Source organism: Pan troglodytes, chromosome 8 (assembly GCF_028858775.2).
Source record: "Pan troglodytes isolate AG18354 chromosome 8, NHGRI_mPanTro3-v2.0_pri, whole genome shotgun sequence".
NCBI lineage: Eukaryota > Metazoa > Chordata > Mammalia > Primates > Hominidae > Pan > Pan troglodytes.
In genome coordinates, this window is record NC_072406.2 from 35,309,367 (window position 1) to 35,334,326 (window position 24,960).

At 44.7% G+C, this 24,960-nt stretch overlaps 2 protein-coding genes across 34 annotated transcripts in view; both read left to right on the top strand.

The window, feature by feature from the left end:
* Window positions 1-591: 591 nt before the first annotated feature.
* On the top strand, window positions 592-10,800 carry BMI1 (BMI1 proto-oncogene, polycomb ring finger). Of its 7 annotated transcripts, none has more exons than XM_063780359.1 (11): window positions 4,938-5,048; window positions 5,347-5,402; window positions 5,759-5,889; window positions 6,217-6,313; window positions 6,917-6,972; window positions 7,064-7,114; window positions 7,272-7,380; window positions 7,456-7,501; window positions 7,920-8,018; window positions 8,364-8,444; window positions 8,529-10,575. In XM_063780359.1, exons 3-11 carry the CDS (start codon window positions 5,778-5,780, stop codon window positions 8,856-8,858), a joined length of 981 nt encoding a protein of 326 aa, XP_063636429.1. In that variant the 5' UTR covers window positions 4,938-5,048; window positions 5,347-5,402; window positions 5,759-5,777; the 3' UTR covers window positions 8,859-10,575.
* An 11,498-nt stretch (window positions 10,801-22,298) lies between these two features.
* The window catches only part of SPAG6 (sperm associated antigen 6), a 74,616-nt gene continuing 71,954 nt past the window's right edge, over window positions 22,299-24,960 (top strand). For 8 of the 27 annotated variants that reach the window (XM_063817555.1, XM_063817569.1, XM_063817557.1 and 5 more), the window contains exon 1: window positions 24,760-24,926. Coding sequence is in view for 7 of the 27 variants with exons in the window: in XM_009458044.4 (XP_009456319.1) it covers window positions 24,902-24,926 (25 nt within the window). In the remaining 20 variants the exon portion in view is untranslated. Of the gene's footprint in view, window positions 24,927-24,960 lie in introns of all 27 variants that reach the window. The other 19 variants (XM_009458044.4, XM_009458042.4, XM_016962364.3 and 16 more) reach the window with 11 other exon arrangements.

Below are 24,960 nucleotides of genomic sequence, written 5' to 3' on the forward strand. Positions count from 1 at the left end.
GCTGGCGGGCAGGGGCGGGCGCTGTTGTTTCCGCGAGCCCAACTTGGGCGCAGGTTCCGCGCCGCAGCGCCGGAGCCTGGGCCGCAGCCCGCGGGGCCGGCCGGGGGGCGGCGGCCGGGGGACGTATGCGCCCCGGGAGGAGGCGGGCGGCCGGGAGAAAGAAAGAACGGGGGGCGGGGTGGGCTGCGCGGCGTGCGGGGCCGGAGCGGCGGCCGCGCGGAGCAGGGCGGCGCGTGTGGCGCTGTGGAGAAATGTCTCCGCCGCCGCGGCGCGGAGCGAGGGAGGGGGCCGGGCGCGCGGCGCGGAGGGGAGGGGGCGGCCACGGGCCTGACTACACCGACACTAATTCCCAGGCCGCCCTTAAGGAATGAGGGGAGCACGTGACCCGCTGGGGGGGCGGCGGGGGGAGGGGGCGGGCGGACTCCGAGCCATTTTGGAGCCGGTGTCAGTTTCCACTCTGCCTTCAGCGGTGCATTTTTTTCCACCCTCCCCTCCCCCTCCTCCCCTCCCCCCGCTCGCACGCACACACACGGCGCCCCCCGCCCGCCCGCCTCCCCCACAGCAACTATGAAATAATCGTAGTATGAGAGGCAGAGATCGGGGCGAGACAATGGGGATGTGGGCGCGGGAGCCCCGTTCCGGCTTAGCAGCACCTCCCAGCCCCGCAGAATAAAACCGATCGCGCCCCCTCCGCGCGCGCCCTCCCCCGAGTGCGGAGCGGGAGGAGGCGGCGGCGGCCGAGGAGGAGGAGGAGGAGGAGGCCCCGGAGGAGGAGGCGTTGGAGGTCGAGGCGGAGGCGGAGGAGGAGGAGGCCGAGGCGCCGGAGGAGGCCGAGGCGCCGGAGCAGGAGGAGGCCGGCCGGAGGCGGCATGAGACGAGCGTGGCGGCCGCGGCTGCTCGGGGCCGCGCTGGTTGCCCATTGACAGCGGCGTCTGCAGCTCGCTTCAAGATGGCCGCTTGGCTCGCATTCATTTTCTGCTGAACGACTTTTAACTTTCATTGTCTTTTCCGCCCGCTTCGATCGCCTCGCGCCGGCTGCTCTTTCCGGGTACGTAGGAGGCGAGGCGCCCCCGGGACGGGGCTGGGGGCCGGCGGGGGCCGCGCGGGGCTCGGGGCGGCCGCGGGTGGAAGGGGAGCCCCCCCCGCGCCCCGGCCGCGCCGCCGGGAGGGCGCTGACAGCGTGGGCGCCCGGCCCCGCGCCCCGCGCCGCCCGCCCCGCGCCTGCCGGCCCCGCGCACCGCCCTCCCCGCGCCCGCGAGCGCGCGCCCGCCGCCGCCCGCCGACTCCCGCGGCGCCGGGACCGACCCGCAGCCCGCGCCGCGCCGCCGCCGCCAGCAGGGCTCGGCGCCGCTCCAGCCGCCGCCGCCCGCTCAGCCCCGGCGCGCCGCGCGCGGCCCCACGTTTTAGTTCCCCGCTCCCCCAGGCGCCCCTCCGCACCCTCGCGACGCACATGGCCCCCGAGAGGAGCACTGGTATTTCCAGCCTCGGCGGCTCTCCTGGCCGCAGCGCCCTTTGTTGAGAGGTAGATTTGGATGAAACGGGGACGGGTTCCTGAAATCGGGAGCTGCTTGGGTCAAGTGGCTTCCCTCCTCTCCTGAAGAAAGGGCTCTGGAGGGGCTCCAGCAGCCAGAGAACGCCCCCATTTTATAGGGACGGGTTGCGTGGGGGGCAGCCATCCCGCCAAGGTGGGTGTTAGGCTGGAGAGAGCCCCGACGAAAATGTTATTAACTTAAGTTGGGGGGACACTTGTCTGAGATTGGATGGCTGGTAAGATGGCGGTTCCCAGTTGTTTCCAAGGTCTCCTGCATTTGTGTTTAAAATGCTAAAGTTTTCAAGGTGGTGTGTGTTGGGAGTCTTGGATAAGTGCTCTGAACATCACTTGGGAGGTGCTCCCTGGGAAGTGGGCATTTCAAATTTGGAGCTTTTTGTGGAGTGAAGATGGTGACTGGACGTTAGCTTTGCTGGAGGCTTGCTTTCTCACTACTACTTTTTCTCCTTTTTCTTTTTTCCCCTTTTGGAGACTGCAACTTTTCTCTCGACTTCTACTAAGGGATGCACTCAGCATCATGACTCCAGTCCACTATCTTTTACAGGTTTTGCTAAATGTCAGCATAGGTCATTTGGCAAAGGGATGCTTTGGAAAAGAGCACTAAAAAGTTGATTGCATATGTTTACGCAGTCACTTGGGCTTGACAGTGATATGGCATGATCTTTTTCCCAGAGATTTACAGTTAATAATTGGAAGTAAACAAGTAGAGAGACTTTGATCATTACCACTTGCAATAAAAGGATTTAGTGGGCTTAGTGGTCACGGTTCAATATATGAAAGAGAAGCATGTATTAACCCCTTCCCTTAATGTGGGCAAAATTCCGAGCATATTTATCCAAATGCAAGTGTAGGTCGGTGGTGTGTACAACGTTATGAGTAGTTCAACCTATATTTTATAGGAACCTTAATTCCCATGTTCTGGAAACACATTATAAGCTACACTAAACAGTTGATATTTAAGGATGCAAATTATTGACAGTATATAACAAGTTATGAGACTTTATATGTTAACATTTGAGTTTTAAGTAGACCGATCAGAAATCCCTGGGATTGATTTTATAAACAAAATTATAATTTTTTAGATTTAATTCCATACATCTACCCCAAAGTGTAGTCAGAAGTGTTTGAAATAACCTACTTGTGTGAGTCTTATGCCTAGTAAAATATCTTTAACGCCATATACAAGTCACTTTGTATGCATGTATACAAATAAAGCTTTTGTAAGAAAATTAAGCATTTAATTGTACATGATAAATCCATTAATACTCTATCACTAACTTCTTGGATGTATGTTAAGTGTGCAGATAGGCTTTCTCCCCAGGAGTCAAATTAACCCCAACTTTACCCATGCTTATGTTGGGCTGTGAACCCCAACTGGGGCTATGGAGTTCATTTGCATTTCTTAGATTGCAGTAGGCAAGCTGATGGTTAACATAAGAACTTGCTTCTGTTTTCCTTCATTTTGACATTCCGGGTGTTAGGCCTCCACCTAAAAACTGACAGCCCCAACTGAGTGTGTTACAATGGCAAGTTTTAACGGTTGAGTATTTTTACCATGATATGTTTGGTGCAATTTTAGTTTGCTTAACTGGCAGTTTCTGGGTTGGAACCTGGAAGGTTTTCACTTCTGAGGTGGGAGAGATTGTTTCTCAAATCTTATCAAGCACGTCAAACACTTTGGAAGTCTTCATTAGGTTGCCACTACTTTCAAAGGGCATAAAAACATAACTGATTTTTATATAAGTAACAGTGGTATTTATTAGCATTATAAATGGTCACAGGATTGTGGCCAAATTCTTCTGAACTGAGGTAGAGGAATTGTGTGAATTAAGACTTAAGATGAATTTGAAAGACTTTTGGTCAAGTACATGTGACTTAAATGCTCAAAGCCAACCGGTAGATAACCCTCCACTGAGGTTTGATTGTTCTCCTTGTTAATACTTGTCTTTGTGTGGTGTTGGTTTTCTGCAAGCTAGAGGAGAAATAAAGGCAGCTATTTTTATTGGAGCCCCTTCATGAACTTCGTGATCGGTGGTTTTTTAGTGCAGTATGCTTTCACAGGCAAACAGAAATATCAGCTTGCTATCTTTCTAGGAAAGATCCTGTGGTTTCACAAGGAGAATTTTCTTTAAGCACCAAGAAGGCTGTTCTTTAATTTACCAAGTATAATTTGATTTAAATATTGCTACTCTTTAGGGTCATTGCTCTACCTACAACTCCTCCGTGTCCCGCTTAGATTTATGTTAATATGTTGACAATATTCTCCAAAACAAGTAATCCAGAGATAACTGAGGAGTCAGTCACACAAGAAGTTTTCTGGTAGAGGTCGCCAGTTGCCACTGTGGTCACTTTCATAAGAGAGGCTTTGTTTTGTTTTTTACCATTTTCTAGAGGTTAGCTCTTAATTTCAGCCATTGAGCTGTGTTGATTGGTGTTTCCCTTTACTGCATTAATACACCTTAGGAATTAAAACCGCAGGTACATCTTACTGCCAGTTTCAAAAGGTCCTGGATTTCCATTCAGGGAAGATTTGAGAATGTACTTCAGTGAGGTCTGGAAGCTTAGTCTTGTATCAGGTTCTGAAATGAATGAAGGAGGGGGGTTGAAGTTTATTTTTCAAGAATACTACACGAAGTATTTGACTTCCCTGACTGTCGGCTGGTGTATTGTTGCTGACAGTTCCCCATTGTGACTTTCCTGTAATAGAGATATCTGTTGGGAATATCATTTCATCGTATGGGGGGTTTTACATTTGTTTTTCTCTCCTGTCGCTGCTTTGGGTTGACAAGCTGTTGATTTAGCGTTGGAAATGGGCTGGTCACATGGTTCTGTACATATTGTCACTATTGTACCGATTAAAGTACTTTTTCTTGCCCCCAGCATAGTTTGTCCAAATAAAACACTGGGCTTTGCCCTCTCCTTCTCTTGTAAAACAGATTTCAGTTTTCAGCCTTTCCAAAACTTTGTATCGCTCATTTAATCTACAGGAGAGCGTCACATTAGAGAAGGAAGTTTTAAAGAGGTTCGGTTCAATAAACATCTCTGCAATTTGAGCCCTGACGGTTTCGGGCTAAGTGCACAGTTGGCAATTCTCAAAAAATCCCTTCGTGAAATTTCTGACCGAGTGATTGCAGACAGGACAGACCGAGAGAGTCGAGATCTGAAACCAGCTCTGCGCACCAAGTCGACGTGAAAAGAGGCCCCCGGAGTGTCCGAAATGGCCGAGAGTGCGGTTTGCATTTTCCTTTCGCGGGCGCTGCCGCAGGCTCCGGAGTCCCCGCCGCCCAGGACTGGGTCCCCGATCCCCGCTCCCCAGCGCTGTGGCCTCGTGGGGCTGCCCCGCCCCCCCGGCGTCGCCGCACCCACCCCGCCCCCGCGCCGGCCCCGCCCCCGCGGCGCGCCGCCCCTCCCCCGCCCGCCCGCCGCCCCGCACGCCCGCCGAGGCTCGGGGCTCGGGCCGGGCTCCGCGCGGAGTTGCAGCGGTGGCCGGATGCCAAGTGTAAGTGTAAGTTGCTATGGAAACCCCGACCGAGGCGAGTTCCGAATCCGGAGCGAGACGGAGCCCCGGGCGCCGCCGGATCCGCCCCTCGCATCCCGGCCCCCGGGCGTCCGCCGCGCTCAGGCCCCGGCCCAGGCCGACTGGAGGTGCTCCTCCTGCGGCCCCAGCACCCGGCTCCGGAAATGCCAGGGATGCAGGGAGGGCAGAATTGTTTTCCCTGCGCGTCGCGTAAAAACGTGCCAGGTTCTGCTTGCTGGAACCGTCTAAAACAACCGGAACCCCGGATTTTCGCTTGCAGATTCTTGAGGAAGTTTTATAATAAATTCGGAGACCTGGAACAAGCCCTAGTGGTTGGTAAATATCCGCGGGGATTGTGTGGCGTCTGCAGCAGCCTTGGGGCTGCTGGGCTGGAGGACAAATGGAAGAAAGAGACCCTAATACGCTCAGCTCCCAGCCCCCACCCCAGACTTTCTTCTTCCTACAGGAATGATCTGAGAGACCAGAAGTGTAATGTTAGTTGGATCCTTTTGCATCAGTTTGGTAGAACTGATTCCGATCTGATGAGTAAATTCCTTCTGTAGAAACGTTAGGACAGCCCAGCTGTACAGTGTTAAATGAGTTTTATAAATTCAGTGTTTCAGGGTTTGTGATTACTAGATGATCTCCATTCTTGTTCTGTGAATTATAGCCATTATTTCTGTGTCTTGCAGGATTTTTTATCAAGCAGAAATGCATCGAACAACGAGAATCAAGATCACTGAGCTAAATCCCCACCTGATGTGTGTGCTTTGTGGAGGGTACTTCATTGATGCCACAACCATAATAGAATGTCTACATTCCTGTAAGTACCGAGCTTTAGCTCTCTTTTGTATCATGCGTATTTCACAGTTCGACCTGGAATTTGAAAACTATTAATGATTCCTGCAATCTGTGGAAATGTTGGTACAAAGTGGTGAAGTCATTTTCTTCTCTTGCATCTAATGACTTTTTGTTAATATGTATTGATTGTATTACAAGCATGCAATATATGTGTTCTCAGGATATGAATTAGCTTATTTAGTTGGAAATGCCTTTCACCATCTTGTTTTCTACTAGTTCTGGGTTTCTAACACCAATGCTTTATCCACTCATTTCTAAACATAAAAAAATTCACATGTTCTACTTCTAGTCTGTAAAACGTGTATTGTTCGTTACCTGGAGACCAGCAAGTATTGTCCTATTTGTGATGTCCAAGTTCACAAAACCAGACCACTACTGAATATAAGGTAGGAAACTGTTTAAATTCCTTGTTTGTAATTATTATTGGAGTTGTATAATTTACTGAAGGCAATCCTATTTCTTCATAGAAAATTTACTCTTGAATACATAACTAATATGTGTGTGCTTTGTGGAGGGTAGCCATTTAATTTCTTGCCATATTAATGGTGACCAAGTTTAGACAAAGTTTAGTAGTATTCAAGTGATTTTAAGATTTTTTTTTTCCTAACTGTCCTTTAAAAACTGAGTTAATTTACCTTTTTTGCATTGCTTTATGGACTTCATGACAGGCAAGAATAAATATTTAAAAGGGCTTCCATTCCTCTTTATTCTCTATTCATATTAGCTAGTTTAGTAACTTGAAAGGCACACTTCTTTTGACTGAGCAAATGTGAAGAATTTATTAGTGAATATAAAATATTTTTCTACTGATTTAAAAAGTGCTATATACAGAGAACTTTTATTCTCATAGTTTTTATCTTATCAATATAGTTATAGACAGCATCACAATCAAGTAAAATATTATAGCACAAAAAAGACTATAGAAACTTATGAACATTTTTAGTTCTTGCCATCTGAATTCATAGTTTTCTATTTTAATTATTTTTCAGGTCAGATAAAACTCTCCAAGATATCGTATACAAATTAGTTCCAGGGCTTTTCAAAAGTGAGTAACTTGCTTAGAAAATGAATTTAAAGAGATTATTCATTAGTTCTTTGTGTTATGCCAAATGTTTACATCTTTTTTCCCCATTCAGATGAAATGAAGAGAAGAAGGGATTTTTATGCAGCTCATCCTTCTGCTGATGGTAAACCTTTTAGGGGAGGGAAGACATTTTATTTGGGGGGAGAGCTTATCTAGGAATTAAAATGTATTAAAATTGACTTTACCACTTCCATCCTCTTATATATAAAATTTATTAGGCATCTGATTTTTAAAAATTACATTTCACTATATCGTTATAGCTGCCAATGGCTCTAATGAAGATAGAGGAGAGGTTGCAGATGAAGATAAGAGAATTATAACTGATGATGAGATAATAAGCTTATCCATTGAATTCTTTGACCAGAACAGGTAAAATCTTTAGGCAATCTATTTTATGCTAATGTTTTATTAGATTGTTTCACTAATAAATTTTCTCTTTCTTAGATTGGATCGGAAAGTAAACAAAGACAAAGAGAAATCTAAGGAGGAGGTATGTTTCATGTTACAAAAACATATAGAAGAAACATTGTTTGGATTCCAGATTTTATCAGGGATTGTGTTGCCCTTTAGAATATTCGGCTGTTAAATAGAAGAAAATGGTCATGTTTAATGTTTAAGAAAGGTCTACATGTGATATTTAATAATTAGAATTTATTTTATATATGATTGTTAGTCTTACAAAATATTTTAAGTAGTTCACAGTTAATACTTTGGTATGCTTGAAGATTATGTTAGGAATCTGTTCATTTAGTATTTGTAATGATAGTAAACTCAGTGTAATTAGTTGAGAGGTTGGTCACCTCCAATTTTGTTTGATACTAGTATCTTTTATATTCAAGCAATCAAATTGAAACTTTCTTCATATCTTAAAGTAACTGAAAAAGTTACTTTTCTAAATGTACTTTTAGGTGAATGATAAAAGATACTTACGATGCCCAGCAGCAATGACTGTGATGCACTTAAGAAAGTTTCTCAGAAGTAAAATGGACATACCTAATACTTTCCAGGTATCTACTTTTATATTCTTCTTGCATTTTATATAGATTTTACAATTTTAATTACATTTTTCACTTTGGATTTTGAACCCAAAAAAGCAATAGAAAAAAAATGTAAAGTTAGTGCTAAAGTTGAAATTTATCTTAAAACATTTGGTATACATTCTCTTTTATGCTATGAAAACAAATCCCTTAACACTCTCTAGAAATAATTTTTTCTCATTTGAAGTTTCAGGAGTCTTTCTTTGTTAAAATGTTTGGAGAATATGTTTCTTAAAGCACTTTTGGATTATATTTAAATGACAAAAAATGTAGATTTACCTTTGTTCCTTTATTAATAAAAGTATTTTTCACTAGATTGATGTCATGTATGAGGAGGAACCTTTAAAGGATTATTATACACTAATGGATATTGCCTACATTTATACCTGGAGAAGGGTAAGTAGCATATCTGTTGTTAGATTATGATGGTAAACTATATTTAAAGAATTAAGAGTAATTTTTTTCCTTTTAACTTTGTAGAATGGTCCACTTCCATTGAAATACAGAGTTCGACCTACTTGTAAAAGAATGAAGATCAGTCACCAGAGAGATGGACTGACAAATGCTGGAGAACTGGAAAGTGACTCTGGGAGTGACAAGGCCAACAGCCCAGCAGGAGGTATTCCCTCCACCTCTTCTTGTTTGCCTAGCCCCAGTACTCCAGTGCAGTCTCCTCATCCACAGTTTCCTCACATTTCCAGTACTATGAATGGAACCAGCAACAGCCCCAGCGGTAACCACCAATCTTCTTTTGCCAATAGACCTCGAAAATCATCAGTAAATGGGTCATCAGCAACTTCTTCTGGTTGATACCTGAGACTGTTAAGGAAAAAAATTTTAAACCCCTGATTTATATAGATATCTTCATGCCATTACAGCTTTATAGATGCTAATACATGTGACTATCGTCCAATTTGCTTTCTTTTGTAGTGACATTAAATTTGGCTATAAAAGATGGACTACATGTGATACTCCTATGGACGTTAATTGAAAAGAAAGATTGTTGTTATAAAGAATTGGTTTCTTGGAAAGCAGGCAAGACTTTTTCTCTGTGTTAGGAAAGATGGGAAATGGTTTCTGTAACCATTGTTTGGATTTGGAAGTACTCTGCAGTGGACATAAGCATTGGGCCATAGTTTGTTAATCTCAACTAACGCCTACATTACATTCTCCTTGATTGTTCTTGTTATTACGCTGTTTTGTGAACCTGTAGAAAACAAGTGCTTTTTATCTTGAAATTCAACCAACGGAAAGAATATGCATAGAATAATGCATTCTATGTAGCCATGTCACTGTGAATAACGATTTCTTGCATATTTAGCCATTTTGATTCCTGTTTGATTTATACTTCTCTGTTGCTACGCAAAACCGATCAAAGAAAAGTGAACTTCAGTTTTACAATCTGTATGCCTAAAAGCGGGTACTACCGTTTATTTTACTGACTTGTTTAAATGATTCGCTTTTGTAAGAATCAGATGGCATTATGCTTGTTGTACAATGCCATATTGGTATATGACATAACAGGAAACAGTATTGTATGATATATTTATAAATGCTATAAAGAAATATTGTGTTTCATGCATTCAGAAATGATTGTTAAAATTCTCCCAACTGGTTCGACCTTTGCAGATACCCATAACCTATGTTGAGCCTTGCTTACCAGCAAAGAATATTTTTAATGTGGATATCTAATTCTAAAGTCTGTTCCATTAGAAGCAATTGGCACATCTTTCTATACTTTATATACTTTTCTCTAATAATACATGTTTACTTTAAAAATTGTTGCAGTGAAGAAAAACCTTTAACTGAGAAATATGGAAACCGTGTTAATTTTCCATTGGCTATGATGGAATTAATATTGTATTTTAAAAATGCAAATTGATCACTGTAATTCTAAAACAATTTTTTAAATAAACCAGCAGGTTGCTAAAAGAAGGCATTTTATCTAAAGTTATTTTAATAGGTGGTATAGCAGTAATTTTAAATTTAAGAGTTGCTTTTACAGTTAACAATGGAATATGCCTTCTCTGCTATGTCTGGAAATAGAAGCTATTTATTATGAGCTTCTACAGGTATTTTTAAATAGAGCAAGCATGTTGAATTTAAAATATGAATAACCCCACCCAACAATTTTCAGTTTATTTTTTGCTTTGGTCGAACTTGGTGTGTGTTCATCACCCATCAGTTATTTGTGAGGGTGTTTATTCTATATGAATATTGTTTCATGTTTGTATGGGAAAATTGTAGCTAAACATTTCATTGTCCCCAGTCTGCAAAAGAAGCACAATTCTATTGCTTTGTCTTGCTTATAGTCATTAAATCATTACTTTTACATATATTGCTGTTACTTCTGCTTTCTTTAAAAATATAGTAAAGGATGTTTTATGAAGTCACAAGATACATATATTTTTATTTTGACCTAAATTTGTACAGTCCCATTGTAAGTGTTGTTTCTAATTATAGATGTAAAATGAAATTTCATTTGTAATTGGAAAAAATCCAATAAAAAGGATATTCATTTAGAAAATAGCTAAGATCTTTAATAAAAATTTGATATGAAAAGCACAATGTGCAGAAGTTATGGAAAACCTATAGAGGATTACAACAGGTAAACGTTAAAGAGAATACATTGCTGACTTATAGTGATGTGGCTAAGAAGTACGTGCTTTGTTGTAAAATTGCTTGAAAGCCCATTGAAAGATGTATCTGTTTATTTACAGTCTTTGAAGTAAAAGTTACCAATGTTTGCCAATTTTGGTGAATTTAACTCATTTTCTAGGCTCAAGTTTTTCATGATGTTTAAGACAAAGAAAAGTTAATGCAAGTGTCAAGTGATATTTTTACCTTGGATGATCATTTGTATAAAGAATGAAAAAATATTTTTAAAAGGCTAAAAACTTTAAATGCTAGTGGACTGTCATTTGACTTACATAAAACCAAGTTATCAACATGGAATTCAAACTTTACATCTCAATCTCTTTATGATGAATTTATTTTTGAAATTGCTTATTAATCAGATACTGCAGTTATGGCTTACTTAGCACTAACCATATGTGAAAATGTTTCCATTTATTTGAAAAATGATTTTTTTCCTCCTACTCAATTAGAAAATGGCATAAGCTTAAAAGCATATTTCAGCCAAAATTTTTTCTGTTAAAGATTATAATGTTTTGTATTCTTAAATAAGCAGCTATTACAGTTTGACAATTGAGATTAAAAACCTTTGCTAAATTACCATGTTAGAAAATTTCAACCTTATGAAAACCCTTATCAAAAGCTGCTAACTTTGTAACTTTTAGTAGTCAAAGCAGGGTACAGGAAAAGTCAGCTTTAAGTTTGACTTTTGCTTCTGAAAATATTCTAGAACACAAAGTTAGTGCTAACAAAATATTTCAGAGAAAATGCCTAAATTGATTTTACAGATTTTTAGCTTAAATGCAAAGAGAAAAATGAGGCTGGTTGCTGTTGTGTAAATAGTGATCTATCTTGCTTTACACATGCATACCATTTTACAAGTACTTTTTGCTTTTAAAATTGCCGGCCGTTAATTGCACTGCATTGAAAAAACAACTGCCCTTCAGTTGTCTTAACCTTCCAACCATATTGCTATTTCCATATCCATACGTGATAATATTTGGACCTCTGGAGGGAAAATGCAACAGGCAGAGTAAGCTGGTAGGAACTTTCCTTCATCCTTTCCTCTTTTCCGAATATTTTGAAGGTGCAGTTAATCTGTGAAGTCTTGTTACACTCATTGTATGGGCCTATTAAGGTTTTGTTATGAAAACAATAGGAACTTAAATACCCATGTGAAATGCGCCTTGCATTGACCAACACGAAAGGAGGACGTTTGGTATTTTAAAATAGTTTATTTTATGGTATCTTTTGAGGGGATAGGATTTACTTTTAGAAACAATCTACACATGGAATCCAGTCTCTTAAAATCCTGGGGTGAAGCAATTGTTACTTTTTCCATTTCTCTTCGTATTTTAAAGGTTTGATAAATGTTTTAGATCTTTTTCTTCCTAATACACGAGGAATGATAGTTGGAAATTCTGATTTAGTTTAGTACTTAGTCGGAATGGAGGCCCCATAAGATTTCTAAAATACTTTGGCTGTTTTCCCCACACAGTCTTCATTGCATTTTATCCAAAACAAAAAGGTCTTGATCAAATTATATGAAAAACGACTAGACATCATTTTAGATCTGTGCTGCATCTAACAGTATACTAATTAAAACCTTTCAAAAACCGTCTATGCCTCTAAGACACTAATTTGGTGCAAAGATCACTGAACCCAGCTCCAACTTAAAGCTCTTGAGATACATCATTTCACTTTAGGATGTTTCTTCATGTACAAAATGAACACTAACACAGGTGATAATTTCTAAGGTTGCTCTAAAAAAATTGACTCCTCAAAAAAAAGCCCTCGAACTAAATTAGGACCACAAACTTCAAAGCGACAAGCCGAGTTCTTTACAAGGAATAGAAGGAGATATCCATATATTCCAGCCTTGCAGAGAATCAGATTTGCAAATACCCACCGCGAAGACCTTGAGCCAGCCGATCTCCCTGCAAATCTCAAGATCGCCCAGTTTTGATTATGAAAGTCTTCGAAAATGTTTACACAGTTGAGTGTTTCCTGTTTCCGCAGTTAATTTTTTTTAACGTTTTTTTCTTCTTTTGGTTCTTGAAACGGATTTCCTTTATTTGCACCAGTTTCTTTTTCTTAGTGTGCAATTTCTAGAGGTCTCACATGAAGAACTTCACTATCAACTCTGTCTTCATCAAGTCGACGACATCAGAAGTCATGTCATATTTATCACTGGAAAGGCTCCTCTGTAGCACTCTTGTGAGAAGAGTTCTGGAGAAGTTCAAGTGGAAAACTCATTCGGAAGTCGCTTTAGCCCTCCAAATAAATAGTAAGCGCTCAATAAAAACTTCCAACAAAGGAGTTAGAACTACTCTCATTCTTCAGCCCCTAGCCTTTAAAAATGTCCCTTCCGGGACTATCCGAAGTCACTTTCATAAATAGCAGGTGTTGTTCCCTACATTTCAGTAAAATGCTACTTCTTGCTCTGATTGTCGGGTCATCATGGAATGCAAACTTCACCGTGGACGTGATTTCAACGTTGGTGCGGATTTGGAGATGTCCAACTCCCTGTCCTCAATTAGCCAGAACTCAAGTTGAGACAAGAGACTTGGGAGGCTGCAGACCCAGGCGATAGGGAAGCGCGTCTGAAAGTGGGATGCCAGGAATGGGATGGTGGCCGAGACCGACACCGAGGTTAGTGCAGGTGGAGAAGTAGGTCCAGGAGCCCAAGTCACAGGTCCGAAGTCCTCAGGAGCGGAAGATCTTCCAACTAAGCCGGAGAGCGGGGCGCACCGCACGGCGTGGAGCATAACGCCCGGGCGAGGGTGATTGGGGTGGGAAACTCCACTGCTTTCCAAAAAACAGGTTTCTTAGGTTCTAGTGCCCGGTGGAAAGGGCACAGTACACCGGCCTGGGGGAAATCACCTGACTTCTCCTTTGGTAAAGGCCCCCCTTACCAACGCTGCCTCTCTGGTAAGGGGGTCCTTTACCAAAAGACACCTTAAAGAAGAAACAGCCTCTCTCCTTTTCCTTATTTTCTAATTAGCATCTTACAGAGGAGTGGAAACAGCTACAGCCCAGTCCCCTGCTCGCAACTGCGCCACCCCAGTTCGGCCCTGCTGGGCGCGCGAGCCAAGGCCGCGGGGCACCGGGAGGCCATTTTGCGCGTGCGCTGCTCGCCTCGCGCCGCCCTCGGCTCTGCGGACTCGGATCCCGCCAAATTTGAACGCGAGATTGTCAGGCCCTGAGGGGCTTGAGGGGCGGGGGAACGACGCCGCTCTCCAAAGTTGGACGCCGTGGCAAGCGGCGGCGACAGCCGGGTGCTCGCTGCCTCCCGAGGTGCTCCCTTTTCCCGCCGAAGCCCTCCACAGCGGCAGGCCGAGGCGCAGCGACGTGTCCCTGTACCCCGAGTTCAGCGCGGGCGGGAAAACGACCTGCACCCGGGGAGGCAGCGGCTTCGCGGGCAGAGCCCACGGGAGCGCGCCCTGCTAGGAGCCAGGCCGGATAATCGCCTTTCTTTGTCCTCCTCCCTCTTCGAGTCCAATCAATGCCCTTTCTCCTTAATGAACGAGGTGTCCTTGGAGTTTGGGGTTTTGTTGGATGATTTTAAATAAAATTATTAAGTTATAAAGTGGCCATCCTGAAGGTTCCCGAAGGCGACTTCATGTCTGTGACTGGAAAGGCCTAGAGGAGAGCGTCCTCCCGCTGGGCTCGTTTAATAGAACGCGCTCGAATCCCCTGGGAAAGAGCCTTGACTGGGTGACAGGGCTGAGGAGGGGTGGCTGCGCGGCGGGAATCTCAAGATCTGGGCAAAGGCTCGCGTCTCGGGACGCGAAGTCGACGCCAAAATGGGTCCCCGGACAAGGCGACCCTGGGAGTGCCGGCGCCCCCGGCCGGGCAGAGGAGCGGGTGGGCCGAGGCTGGGACATCGCCTCCGAAAGCTGCCGGGACGCGGCGGCTTCCTGCAGAGCCCGCGCCTGCCGGATCCCCAGAACACAGAAGCTTCTCGGACATGGGAGCTCCCCGTGCGCCCTAAAACCAGGAGAGGAAGGGACGACTTGGGGAAAGGGACTGGGGAAACAGCGGAGAAGTGAAAGCGGCCTAAAATGGGCGACGGCGGGCGAGTCCTCTTTATCAGTGCAGCAGGCTGCCGGAGCCGCCATTTGGTGGCGGATCTCGGTAGTTCAGTAGCACGTTGTGCTGAACGTCACAACTGGCTTGTCTACGTGGCATCGTCATTTCTTAACCGCGGTTTTACGAAATGCAAATTTCCCCCTGGCCTTCCTCCTCCGCGGCCGTCGACCCCCCTCGGCGCTCCGGGCGGACGGCTCCGGGGCGCGGCTCGTCCCTCGGGGGGTGCAGCCCCCGCGGCCCGAGACCCGGGGAGGGCCGGGGGTACTTTCTGCGAGGCGCCTTCCCCCCGGCTTCTGCCCGCGCCAAAGCCTGGTGGAATCCAGCGCAGACCTAAAGCACGCTTGACACCCCGATTTTTCGAGACTAGGACGACTCTGAGCCAGCAGCTTTCCTCTCCCTCTCGGGGAGAATCTCATTTCCTTGGTGTGGTGAGGGTGACGGGCACTGTCTTTTGGCCCCGCGTGTCCGTTCCCCGGTCTCCCGCCTCACCCCTCTGCGAGGTGAGGAGGGGAAACGGCGAGCTTAGGCCTGGCGGGAAGGAACCTACCCGACGAGAGGGCTCCGCGGGGAGGGTCGGTTGGAATCCCGCCCTAGCGCCTCCTGCTCTGCCCGGTCCCCACCGGGGACGGGGAATGCCAGTCATTTCTGTTGAGTGCTAGCAGGGCCGGTGTCACCACCTCGGGTGGCCGAGGCTTCGAGGTTTTCATGAAAAGCCCCCGAAGCGTGAGGCGCCCGCCCAGTGGAGAACAAAGGGCCGAGGGGCGAAGGCGAGGCGAGGCAGCGCGCGCGGCTCCCTTGGCTCGACCTAGCTGGGAGTCGGGGGCGCGGGCAGGGCTCACTCCCGGCCTAGAAACTGGAGCCCGCCGCCCCCGCCCCGCAGGCGACCGCAGGGATCCCATTCTTGGAGCCCGAGCTGCCATGTTGCCTTCGCGGAGGCCGCCAGTCACTTGACGCTTCCGAGACAGCGAAGCCCCCAACCTGAGAGCCCTTCGGCCGTCTTTGCCGCACAGCTGCAGTCAAGGCCCGGAGGGACTGCGGGACGCGGGCGGGAGCGAGAGCCCTGTGGGCTGCCAAGCCGGCGCGGCCGCGCCGCGGCAGCCGCTTCCCTTGCCACCTTCGTTCCAGGGGCTGCGGGGCTGCGCGCTCGGCAGAGGCTCGGTTGCCAGTAGCAACCACACGACGGCGATTTGCAGCCAGGGCCGCCGCCGCAGCCGCTGGTACCTCTGCCTCCTCCTACAACTCGGGCTCGAGCATTTGAAACCCTGGGGGTTGCCTTCGGTGACATCTCTCGCCCCCACCTCCGGTCCTCAGTCTCCAAAATCCTCAGCTCTGCTCAAAAGCCAGCGCCCCCGGCTGGGCCCTGCCCCCACCGCAGACAATAGGAGCGGCTGGGAGCGCACAGGGCGGCGCGCGCCGCGAGCAGCGGGCACCTGAGCCCCCCAAATCCGGGCGCGTCGCTGAGTCTCAGCCCCAGGTGCCCTCTTCGCGGAGTTGATCAGCAATTCTTTTTCAGTGGCCAATTAGAAAGCTTTTCTTGACATCAGAAATAAGAGTGGTGCCAAAGAAAGAAGTCAAACGCCCACTCCCTTTCTAATAACATCGACACAAAGAAGAGCTCATGGTTGCGTCTGCGCTTGGTAACAGTGGCTTTCCTCTGTGTTAGAGCCACAGGCACAAGCACCCGCTGCTATCTTTCTTCTTCGCCTACCATGAATATTTTGCATGAAATCCAGAATGTAACCATTTGCATTGGCTTAACTGTTGCATCTGGATACTAGTTATTTATCAGTGGATGGAACACTTTTTTTTCCATTTCATTGGATGATCCGCATCAACCCTTGGCAGTGTGGACTGCGTGGTTTGAAACATAAAGAAAACGACTGGCATTAACCCTTGAGGGATCTACTTTTTTCTGTGGCTCTAGAACACCAATTTAACTTTTTTTAACAAGAGAACTCTTGTTAATGTTTTAAGCAGGTTTTATTGAAGAAAAGTCCTTAGAGTATCTACCTAAGTCTTTTATTTAGCTACTAGGATAACTCGGGAAATATGTGCATTGCCAAATTTCTTCGCTCTTAATAAGTGTCCCGGCTTTGTTAGCTGAGTGGTCTTAATGGGTTAAAATTTCTTGTAAATCACAAATGTGCTGAAATTTCCAAGTTTAAAGCTCCCTGAGGATAAGCACCTGCCTTATTCATCTTTGTAAGCGTCAGAGTCCTTTGAACATAACAAATATTTGTCGGACTTCCAGGGAATTTCAGAAGTCTCAACAAGTCTTATTAGGAAAAAAACTAACTTACTGATAACTAGCACAAAGCTTGGATATCTTTAATGAACTCAATGAAAAGCTAAACAATTTCCAAGCTGGTAGCATTATCAGATATTCTCATTCATGAATATTTAACTTAATTATATTTCAAATGCCATAGATTGTATGTTAAAATATCTGACACATGTTTTCAGGATTCTAAGGAGAATGACAAATTGTACATAAGAACTTGAAACTGCTAATTTCTCATCTAGTGTCTAAAAATTTGGTTAAATAGCCACAAGTAAGGTGCAACTTTAAAGTGCTTTCATACTTTCTGATAGCACAGACATGTCATTAACTGTCTTTACAGCTGGACAGGAATGCTTAAGGATCTAGCGTTGGATATTGCAAATCTACTAAGACAAGGCACCTTGAAATATCCTCTTTAATTTAAATAAGCTTTAAAGCATACTGAAAATAGTATGTCTCAATCACAAGTGATGGTAAACTCAAATTAATGCCTCCTGAAATGACTCTTAGGTATATTATTAAAAGAGGTTCACCTTTAAGCTTCACAAAATATCAAGTTCATTAAATAAGACAGTTTACCTAAAAGAAGAAAGCACTGCTTGGTTCCTAGAGGGAGCATAACGACCTGTAGCTTGCCAAACCACCCCCATCAGCACCTTAAAAATAGGAAAGCAAGGCTTTAGTGAAAAGTTCCTTTCTACGGTCTTTCAGGAAAGAAAAGCTCCAACAACTTGCTTTGGACCAAGTTAAAGAGATTATCTCCCTTTTTCATTACGACTGTCTTTCAATGAATTGAAGGATAAGATCAAAGTGCATTCATATTCATGTGAATTATCGCTATTGACTTGAATAATGATGGATTTCATTGTTTTATTTAAACTGAAACCAGGAACGCTGCTGCTTTTGAGGCTACACCCCTAAGGCTGTAGAATTTCTTCTCTGAGGACTCAAAAGCCAAGCAATTAGGTCTGACAACCACGTCATTTCCATAATGTACTTCCGTACAGAGGACTTTTTATTGGAATCGGTTACATTTCTATAGAATCTTATTACCACTCAATTTTTGACTTCTTTCCAACCTTCTCAACAAAACTCCTAAGTTCGGCAAGTACACTTCCAAAAAACTTATGAGTAAATTGTACTGAGAAGATACAGTGATGTTTCAGAAGCTTTTATTAATAGCTGTTCATGAATCAGACAAATTAATGTTATCAGTAATTACCTCAGGAGAGTGTTTTTGTTTTGAACATGACACATTACAGTTTTTCTAGGGTAACTGAAGAACTCAGTTACAGTAAGCTTGGGAAAATGTGTTTACCAGCTGTTTCTTTCTAAATATGCCTCATGACAATTTTCTTAAGACATTTTCATTGGGGTTTTCCTCAAACTGTCCCGTCATTTTCTAAGGAGATGGAAGTTACTAGATTCAGTGGAACTCCCCCTCACTTTCACCAAGTGATCACCCTGCTCAAATAATTCTTATTACAATGCTTATCAGTTTGGAGAACACTTTTTAGGAAATTCATTACAATAAAGTAAGCTTGTCATTGAATTCTGCAAGCAACCCTTAAAATAGACTTAGGAAACTGCATTTTCCTGAACTTTAATATACACAATTTATATAGCCTCTCTAAACCTAAAAAGAGACTCTAGTGCAACAAAAGTCTATTACATTATCATGGTCTGCAGTGGGTTCTGGGAATATCCTTTCCCAGAAAGAGAACTGATTCAGTTACTTGGTTTTTCTCTTAAACTTTTGCCATACATTTAAGGCATTACACATAAACCACATTTTAAAAAAAATTCAATGTTTTTCTATTCAATTGGGCTACAAGAGATCTCTATTTTCATTTACCCATTGTGTGTTTTTAGTATTGCAAGACACTCTTTAAGCCAGGAATTATTAGTAAATTGTTTCTCTTTGGGATATGACCGTATATATATTGAAATTATTTGCATACGTTCAGCTTTACTTGTAAATTTCCAAGACTGTTACCCTTGACTTATAAGTAAAATGATAAGCAATTGCATATTATTTCACCAGGGCAAAAAAAAAAAAGCATTCCTTGAATAAAAAGCATTTCTTTATAATTCAATTCCTTAAGACCAGATTTATCTTACTGATGGGAAAAGTATTAGTATTTTCTTCATATAGGTAGTTCATCTTTTATATCGTTCATATAGGAACTTTTATTTTTTCACCGTAAAAAAATTAGGTAATATTGGAGTAGGAGGTAAAGTAATCCAGCTTTAGCAATATTTAGATGTTTTCTCTGAAATGTCAAAAAGCGAGGGTCCAAACTGTAGTGCAAGCATCTCCTCTGAAAGAATGAGATGTAGTGCCACCGTGTCCTCGAATTTAGCCTACGTTTTAGCGGAGCTCACTCTCGGCTCAGATAATCTCTGGGGAAAAAACGGACAGATAGAGTGGTTAAACAGGAAACACTATATTTTTTTTCAAACGTTTGAGAAAACTTGAAAACCATCTCTCGGTACTTTTGCAGTAATTTCCAGGAGTCAGAACATACAGTCCATTATTCTTCATAGTAACCAATGCACAAGACATTTTGGCTTGGGACTTGATATCGCGAAATGACGTCAAAAAATTAAAAAAAAAAACGAAGCTCGCACATGCGCAATGAGGCGCAGCTGCTTTTTATTTTTTTGTCTGTATCAGCTATTGGCTCCTATCCCCGCCTCTGGGATCCGGCCTGCGCCGCGGGGTCCTAGGGGGCCAGCAGCTGTAAGGCGGTGCGGGATTCCGCACCCTACTCCAGCAAGAAAGAGCCTGAAGCCCCTCCCCACCTTTCCCGGCCAGGGCGCTCTTCTACGTCCCGCGCGCGGACAGCCAGGGCGAAGTAGGCCGACCGGCGCGGCCGCAGCGAGTTTTCTGGCTGCGCTAGCGCCGCGGGGCCTGGGTTCCCGGGTTCCGGTCTCCGCCGGCTCCGGGCTCGCCCCCGCGAGTTGGCCGCACCGTTCCCCCGCCCGCGGGGCAGCCGCTCCTCCGGGAGGCTCCGGCAGGGACCTTCGCCCCGGCCCCCGCGCGGCAGTGCGGCTCCAGCTGGAGGCCTGGCCCGGGAAGCAAAGCGAAAGGACAGAGGCCTCCTTCCTCGCCAGCCGCCCGCCGCGCCTTTCCCAGCTCAGGCCGGCGGCCCGCGGCGCGGAGGGAGCGAAAGAGTCGGGGCCTGCCCCCTCCACCGCCCGCATCTCGGCCGCCGCACCCGGGTCCGCCCCGGGAGGCCCCGCGGGAGGGAACCCCCGGCCCGCTGGGCGCTTCCGCACTGGCGCCCTGGGGCCGCGCGCCCCCGCCCCTTCCTCCCGCTACACCCGCTGGGCCCCCGTCCGCGCTCCCGGCCTGCTCCCAGCGCCGCCTCCCCCGTTAGAAACTTCGCAGACACTGCGAAGCTACTCGTTGGAGAAACTTAGGAAGAATGGGAAAAGCCGAGGAAGTCGGGGAGGACCACGTTCTTCCCTTACCCTCGGCCCGACACTCCTGTCCACATTGGACGCGGCAGCCTGCCAGCGCCCAGGAGAGCCGACCCGGTGGACACCCCGCTTGGGGACCCGCCGGCGTCCGGCTTCGGCTCGAGGCGGGCGGCCAGCCGCGGCGCAATCCCCGCGGGACACGCACCTAGGGGATGCGTGACCCGGACGCGGGCTTGGTGGGCTCTCTAGAGTCGTTTCTTATGTGGCACTTTCTGTCTTTGTCTGCTGTGTCCTGCACTGATTAAAGGGTGGAGAAGATAGTACGGACCTTCTCTGACACAAGTCCAACAACGCCAACATTTTAAAGGGGTGGGAGGTATTGAGCGGGAGGGCTGACCGGCATCTGGAGCAGGGCGCTTAGTGTTTTCCAGCTCGTGATGCAGGCTTTGGGCACAGTTTTGAATTACTTAAGAAAACGCACGCAAGTCCAAACGGAAGATATTTATGTCACACTCACACACCAAGCTCCAATGATTTGTTTTTATGCATGTCACCACCGCCTTAGAAAACGACATGCTGCATTTCGGACTTATACATTGAAAGCCCCCATTTTTAGTATCAATCACTTTGCACTACATGGTGCCTTTTGGGGAAGCAAAATTATTCGTGTGTGGAATCCCCCAATCACGGGTTTCTTTGGAAGTGGAAAAGATTAGTTCCATCTCTTCATCCTCTGAATTACTGGAAAGGAAGACAGGTACAGGTATATATTTAGGAGTTTGGGGCCAGTTAAACCACTGTCATCTTGACATTGACCTTAATACTAAAAAGAAAAACTTTAACATGCAAAGAGTTGACTTTAAAAGGTTTGAAAAGCGAAGAATAGGGAGTAAGGCATAAACACAAAACATGCATAGAAATTTTCATCTTCCTTTCCCGGATGGAAGTGTGCAAGTCTCTTCTGCTCTGCTGACAAACTTGATGAAATAACTGGGTGGTCGGCTCAGACCTAAAATCCTGACATTATTTCCCAAAAGAGGCGCGATGCACCATTTAAGATAGTCATGTTTACTTTCATCATTATAGGTAATATTTCTGTTCCACTAACTTGGTTATGGACTAAGTAATGCCTTTATTTTTAATTCCAGTATGTAACTATGGAATTATTTTAGTAATTTTAAATTTAGTGTTTGCAAAATGATTAATGTAGTCTCATAACTTCAGTAATTACATGCAATTGCCCGTTGAATGCCTTCTTAAATGCTAACAATGATTTTGGGGAAAAAATTATTTTAGGGGAGGGAAATTTCATAGCTGCATAGAACTCAGCTAATTTTTATTAAAAACAAGAAGCCTTTTGTTATTTAAATGATGTTTTAGGTATTCTCACTTCTTCGCCTACTTTACCATAAGTCCCTCATCTTTGCCCCCAAAACACTAATAGCACTTAGAGCAATTACAGCCCTTAAAACAGTGGCAGAGTGCAGTGCATGCCCATTGAATGAATGCAGGCTGCGGTATATATGCTGGTAGAATGAAGTGATGTCTATCTGCTACTAGACTTCATGTCCTGGAAGAAAGGCACATTCTTTTATTAGCAAGGTGTTTGACACACATTAATAATGAATACGTGTTAGGCTTGATGCAGAATATATATAAACACTTGATTCAACTCAATGACAGTTTTAAAATGCAGATATTAATATCTAATTCGCATATATAAATCTTTAAAATTCAGCTAGGAACTGAAGAAAAAATACATGGGTGTTAAAATTAGCAAAACTTCTTTTAGGTATGTATAGCATATATTCCTATGATAATAGGATTTTCTGAATTCTCAAAGGAGGTATGCAAAGAGAAACAACAAGATTTTAAAACTGGCTTTATTTTGTTGTCATTTTCAGTCTCATTTTCATAAATAAAGGAGGAATTATTTGAAAAAGTGATTTTGAAGTTACATATTATGATTAGCTTTTTACAAAAGTAGCCAAAGGCTTCCAAACAAACCTTTCATGGAAACACTTTTTTGCAAGTTGTTCAGCTAATGGTTCATTCTCAATCAAATGTATAGTCTTATGTGCCAGTTACATTGTATATCTCTAAAGTCAGCTGGTACTTTAAGAACAGTAATCATCCTGTAATACTTTTTAAAATACCGAAGTATCCCTTTGAATTGTTTTCTTTTTCATTGCTTAACTGTTAGTTTAGAGGTGTGTATGTGATCATGGGACATGCATTTAACTTTAGAAAACAGAATAGTATTTTGTTTTAGAGTTAGTACATTGAAAAATGGGTCAGAAAATACAGATTGGTTTTCTTGTCAGTAAAAGTAATCTGCCATATTTTATGCTTGAATTACTAATAATTTCACTTATATGCATATTGTAATCACTCTGTGTTACATACATTTCTCCATTTAGTTTTTAAGATTTTTTAAGAAGCAACCTAAAATAAAGAGCAAAGATCTAGCTTCTTTAATATGAAGTAGGCATCCTATATTATGTTTTATCAGGAATAATACAATTTAACTAAAAGATATTGTTAATAACAGGTACTCAGACTCTAAAGTAATTTACATAGCTTTTGAACGTATGTTTTCAAAGAACTTAGTAGCATCCCATACTGTGTTATGTTTATAGGTTTAGACCTCTCCCCCTCTATTGAGCTCTTAACACTTTTAAAATGGAAAACAAATAGTAAAGCAGTTGCTAAAAATGGCAGTTGGAGTAGCTTAAGAGTTTGAATTGTTTGTTTAAGGACTGAAACCAAATATAAAAACTTTTAAGGGGATTTTTTTTTCATCATTCAACAAGGAACTGAAAATTACAAGGCTTATTTGCAATCTTAATTATTTACTCAATCTGTTTCCTCCCACGTCTCTAAATGGGAACGCACAACTTTAATTTTAAAGGACATATTCCCATAGGGAAATATAGATATCACTGTAAAACTTACGACTTTGAGTTAAGTAAAAAGATTGTGGCCATCACTGGCTTTTGAGCTGCAGAAGCAGAAGACATGTACCTGCCCTTCGGGGGTATTAGGGACCCGACTAAACACACTTATTCTTCTCTCTGATTGCTGGACCATTCCCCAACTATTTGGAGCTCCACAAAATATCAGGACTTCATCAAGAGCTCAGTGAAGGGTGAGATCTCAAAGATTAATATAGAGGACTCATTCCAAATATAGAACCAGTTAAGTTTGCATGCTCCCTTCTGTTGAAGAAATATCAAGGGGTTTCCTGTCTTGGCACTACTTAGCAGCAGCTGCGGCTATGTATCCACTTGACATCTGGTGAAATTGTAGTTTTTGATGGAGGAACATTTAAAGTTGACAACTGTCATTGAAACAACTGGTATATAGTTTTCAAAGACAAGCTAGAAACCAGTAATAGACTAAGTACTTCAATTTTGTTAAAAGAAACTGGGTAAAGGGTTCAAGTTATATAAGATAGGGAAGTGTGGTTTTCCAGGTAAAGGTTCTCTCTCTTTTTCTGTTGGAGATGTCATTCATCAACATAACGAAGCCTAAATTTAAAAGACTAAGACAAAATATTTACAAATCACATAAAAGTGAGGAAACAGCAAAATTAGTAGTCATTAGGAGAAAGCCAGGGAAGTCAGGACATTCATCACATCCTTTCCTCATCTGCTTTCCTCACTGAGTCTCTGAGTGCTCATTAAATGCTTTCAATACAGTGTTATTAAGTGTATGAACATGGTTGTCATGCTCCTCCAGGAATCTTGAAACCAGGAATGCCAGGTATATAACAGCGGGTTACAAAAGAAAACACGGATTCCTAAATCAGTGTTTTACTGTCAGTGCAGTGTTAAATGTCAATGCAACACTTAAGTTGCATTGACATTCATGTGTTGATCGGATTGTACAATGTGACGTGTGAGATTTCTCGGGACCGTCGAAGCTCAGACAACTCCAGGGCTGCAATTTACTCGTCTGGCTGCCCTCGAACCAGGCTCCCTTGGCGCGTGGGGCTCTCCCGGCGCTTGGTCACGACCCGCGCCGCAGTCAGGATACCACGGCGATCTGGGGTCGCTTTGTAAGGAGCTCCGACCTCCGGGCAGTGCAGGGATACTCGACGGCGCGCGATGTCCCGGCGGCTCGGCGAGCCTGGCGCGCTGAGAGCCCCAGCAGTCCGAGTCCTCGAGCTCGGGCGTCTTCGCGCCGCCGCCCCGCTCAGTGCGCCCAGGCACCGCGGCCGTGACGTCACGCCCGGGACTGGCCGTTGCAGCAAGACGGCCGCGTTCCGGTTCCGGTAGGTTGCCCGGGAGACGCGGGTACACAGAGAAGCGGCTCCCGTCGGAGGCCGAGTCGTCGCCACGATCGCCCCCTTGGTGGACTCGCAGGCCGAGCCGCTTCCCCGCAGAGCTCGAGGAGGGCAGACGGCGGCGGGGGCGCCATGAGTCAGAGGCAGGTGCTGCAAGGTAGGGCCGAGGCGGGCAGGTGCCCTAACTAGCT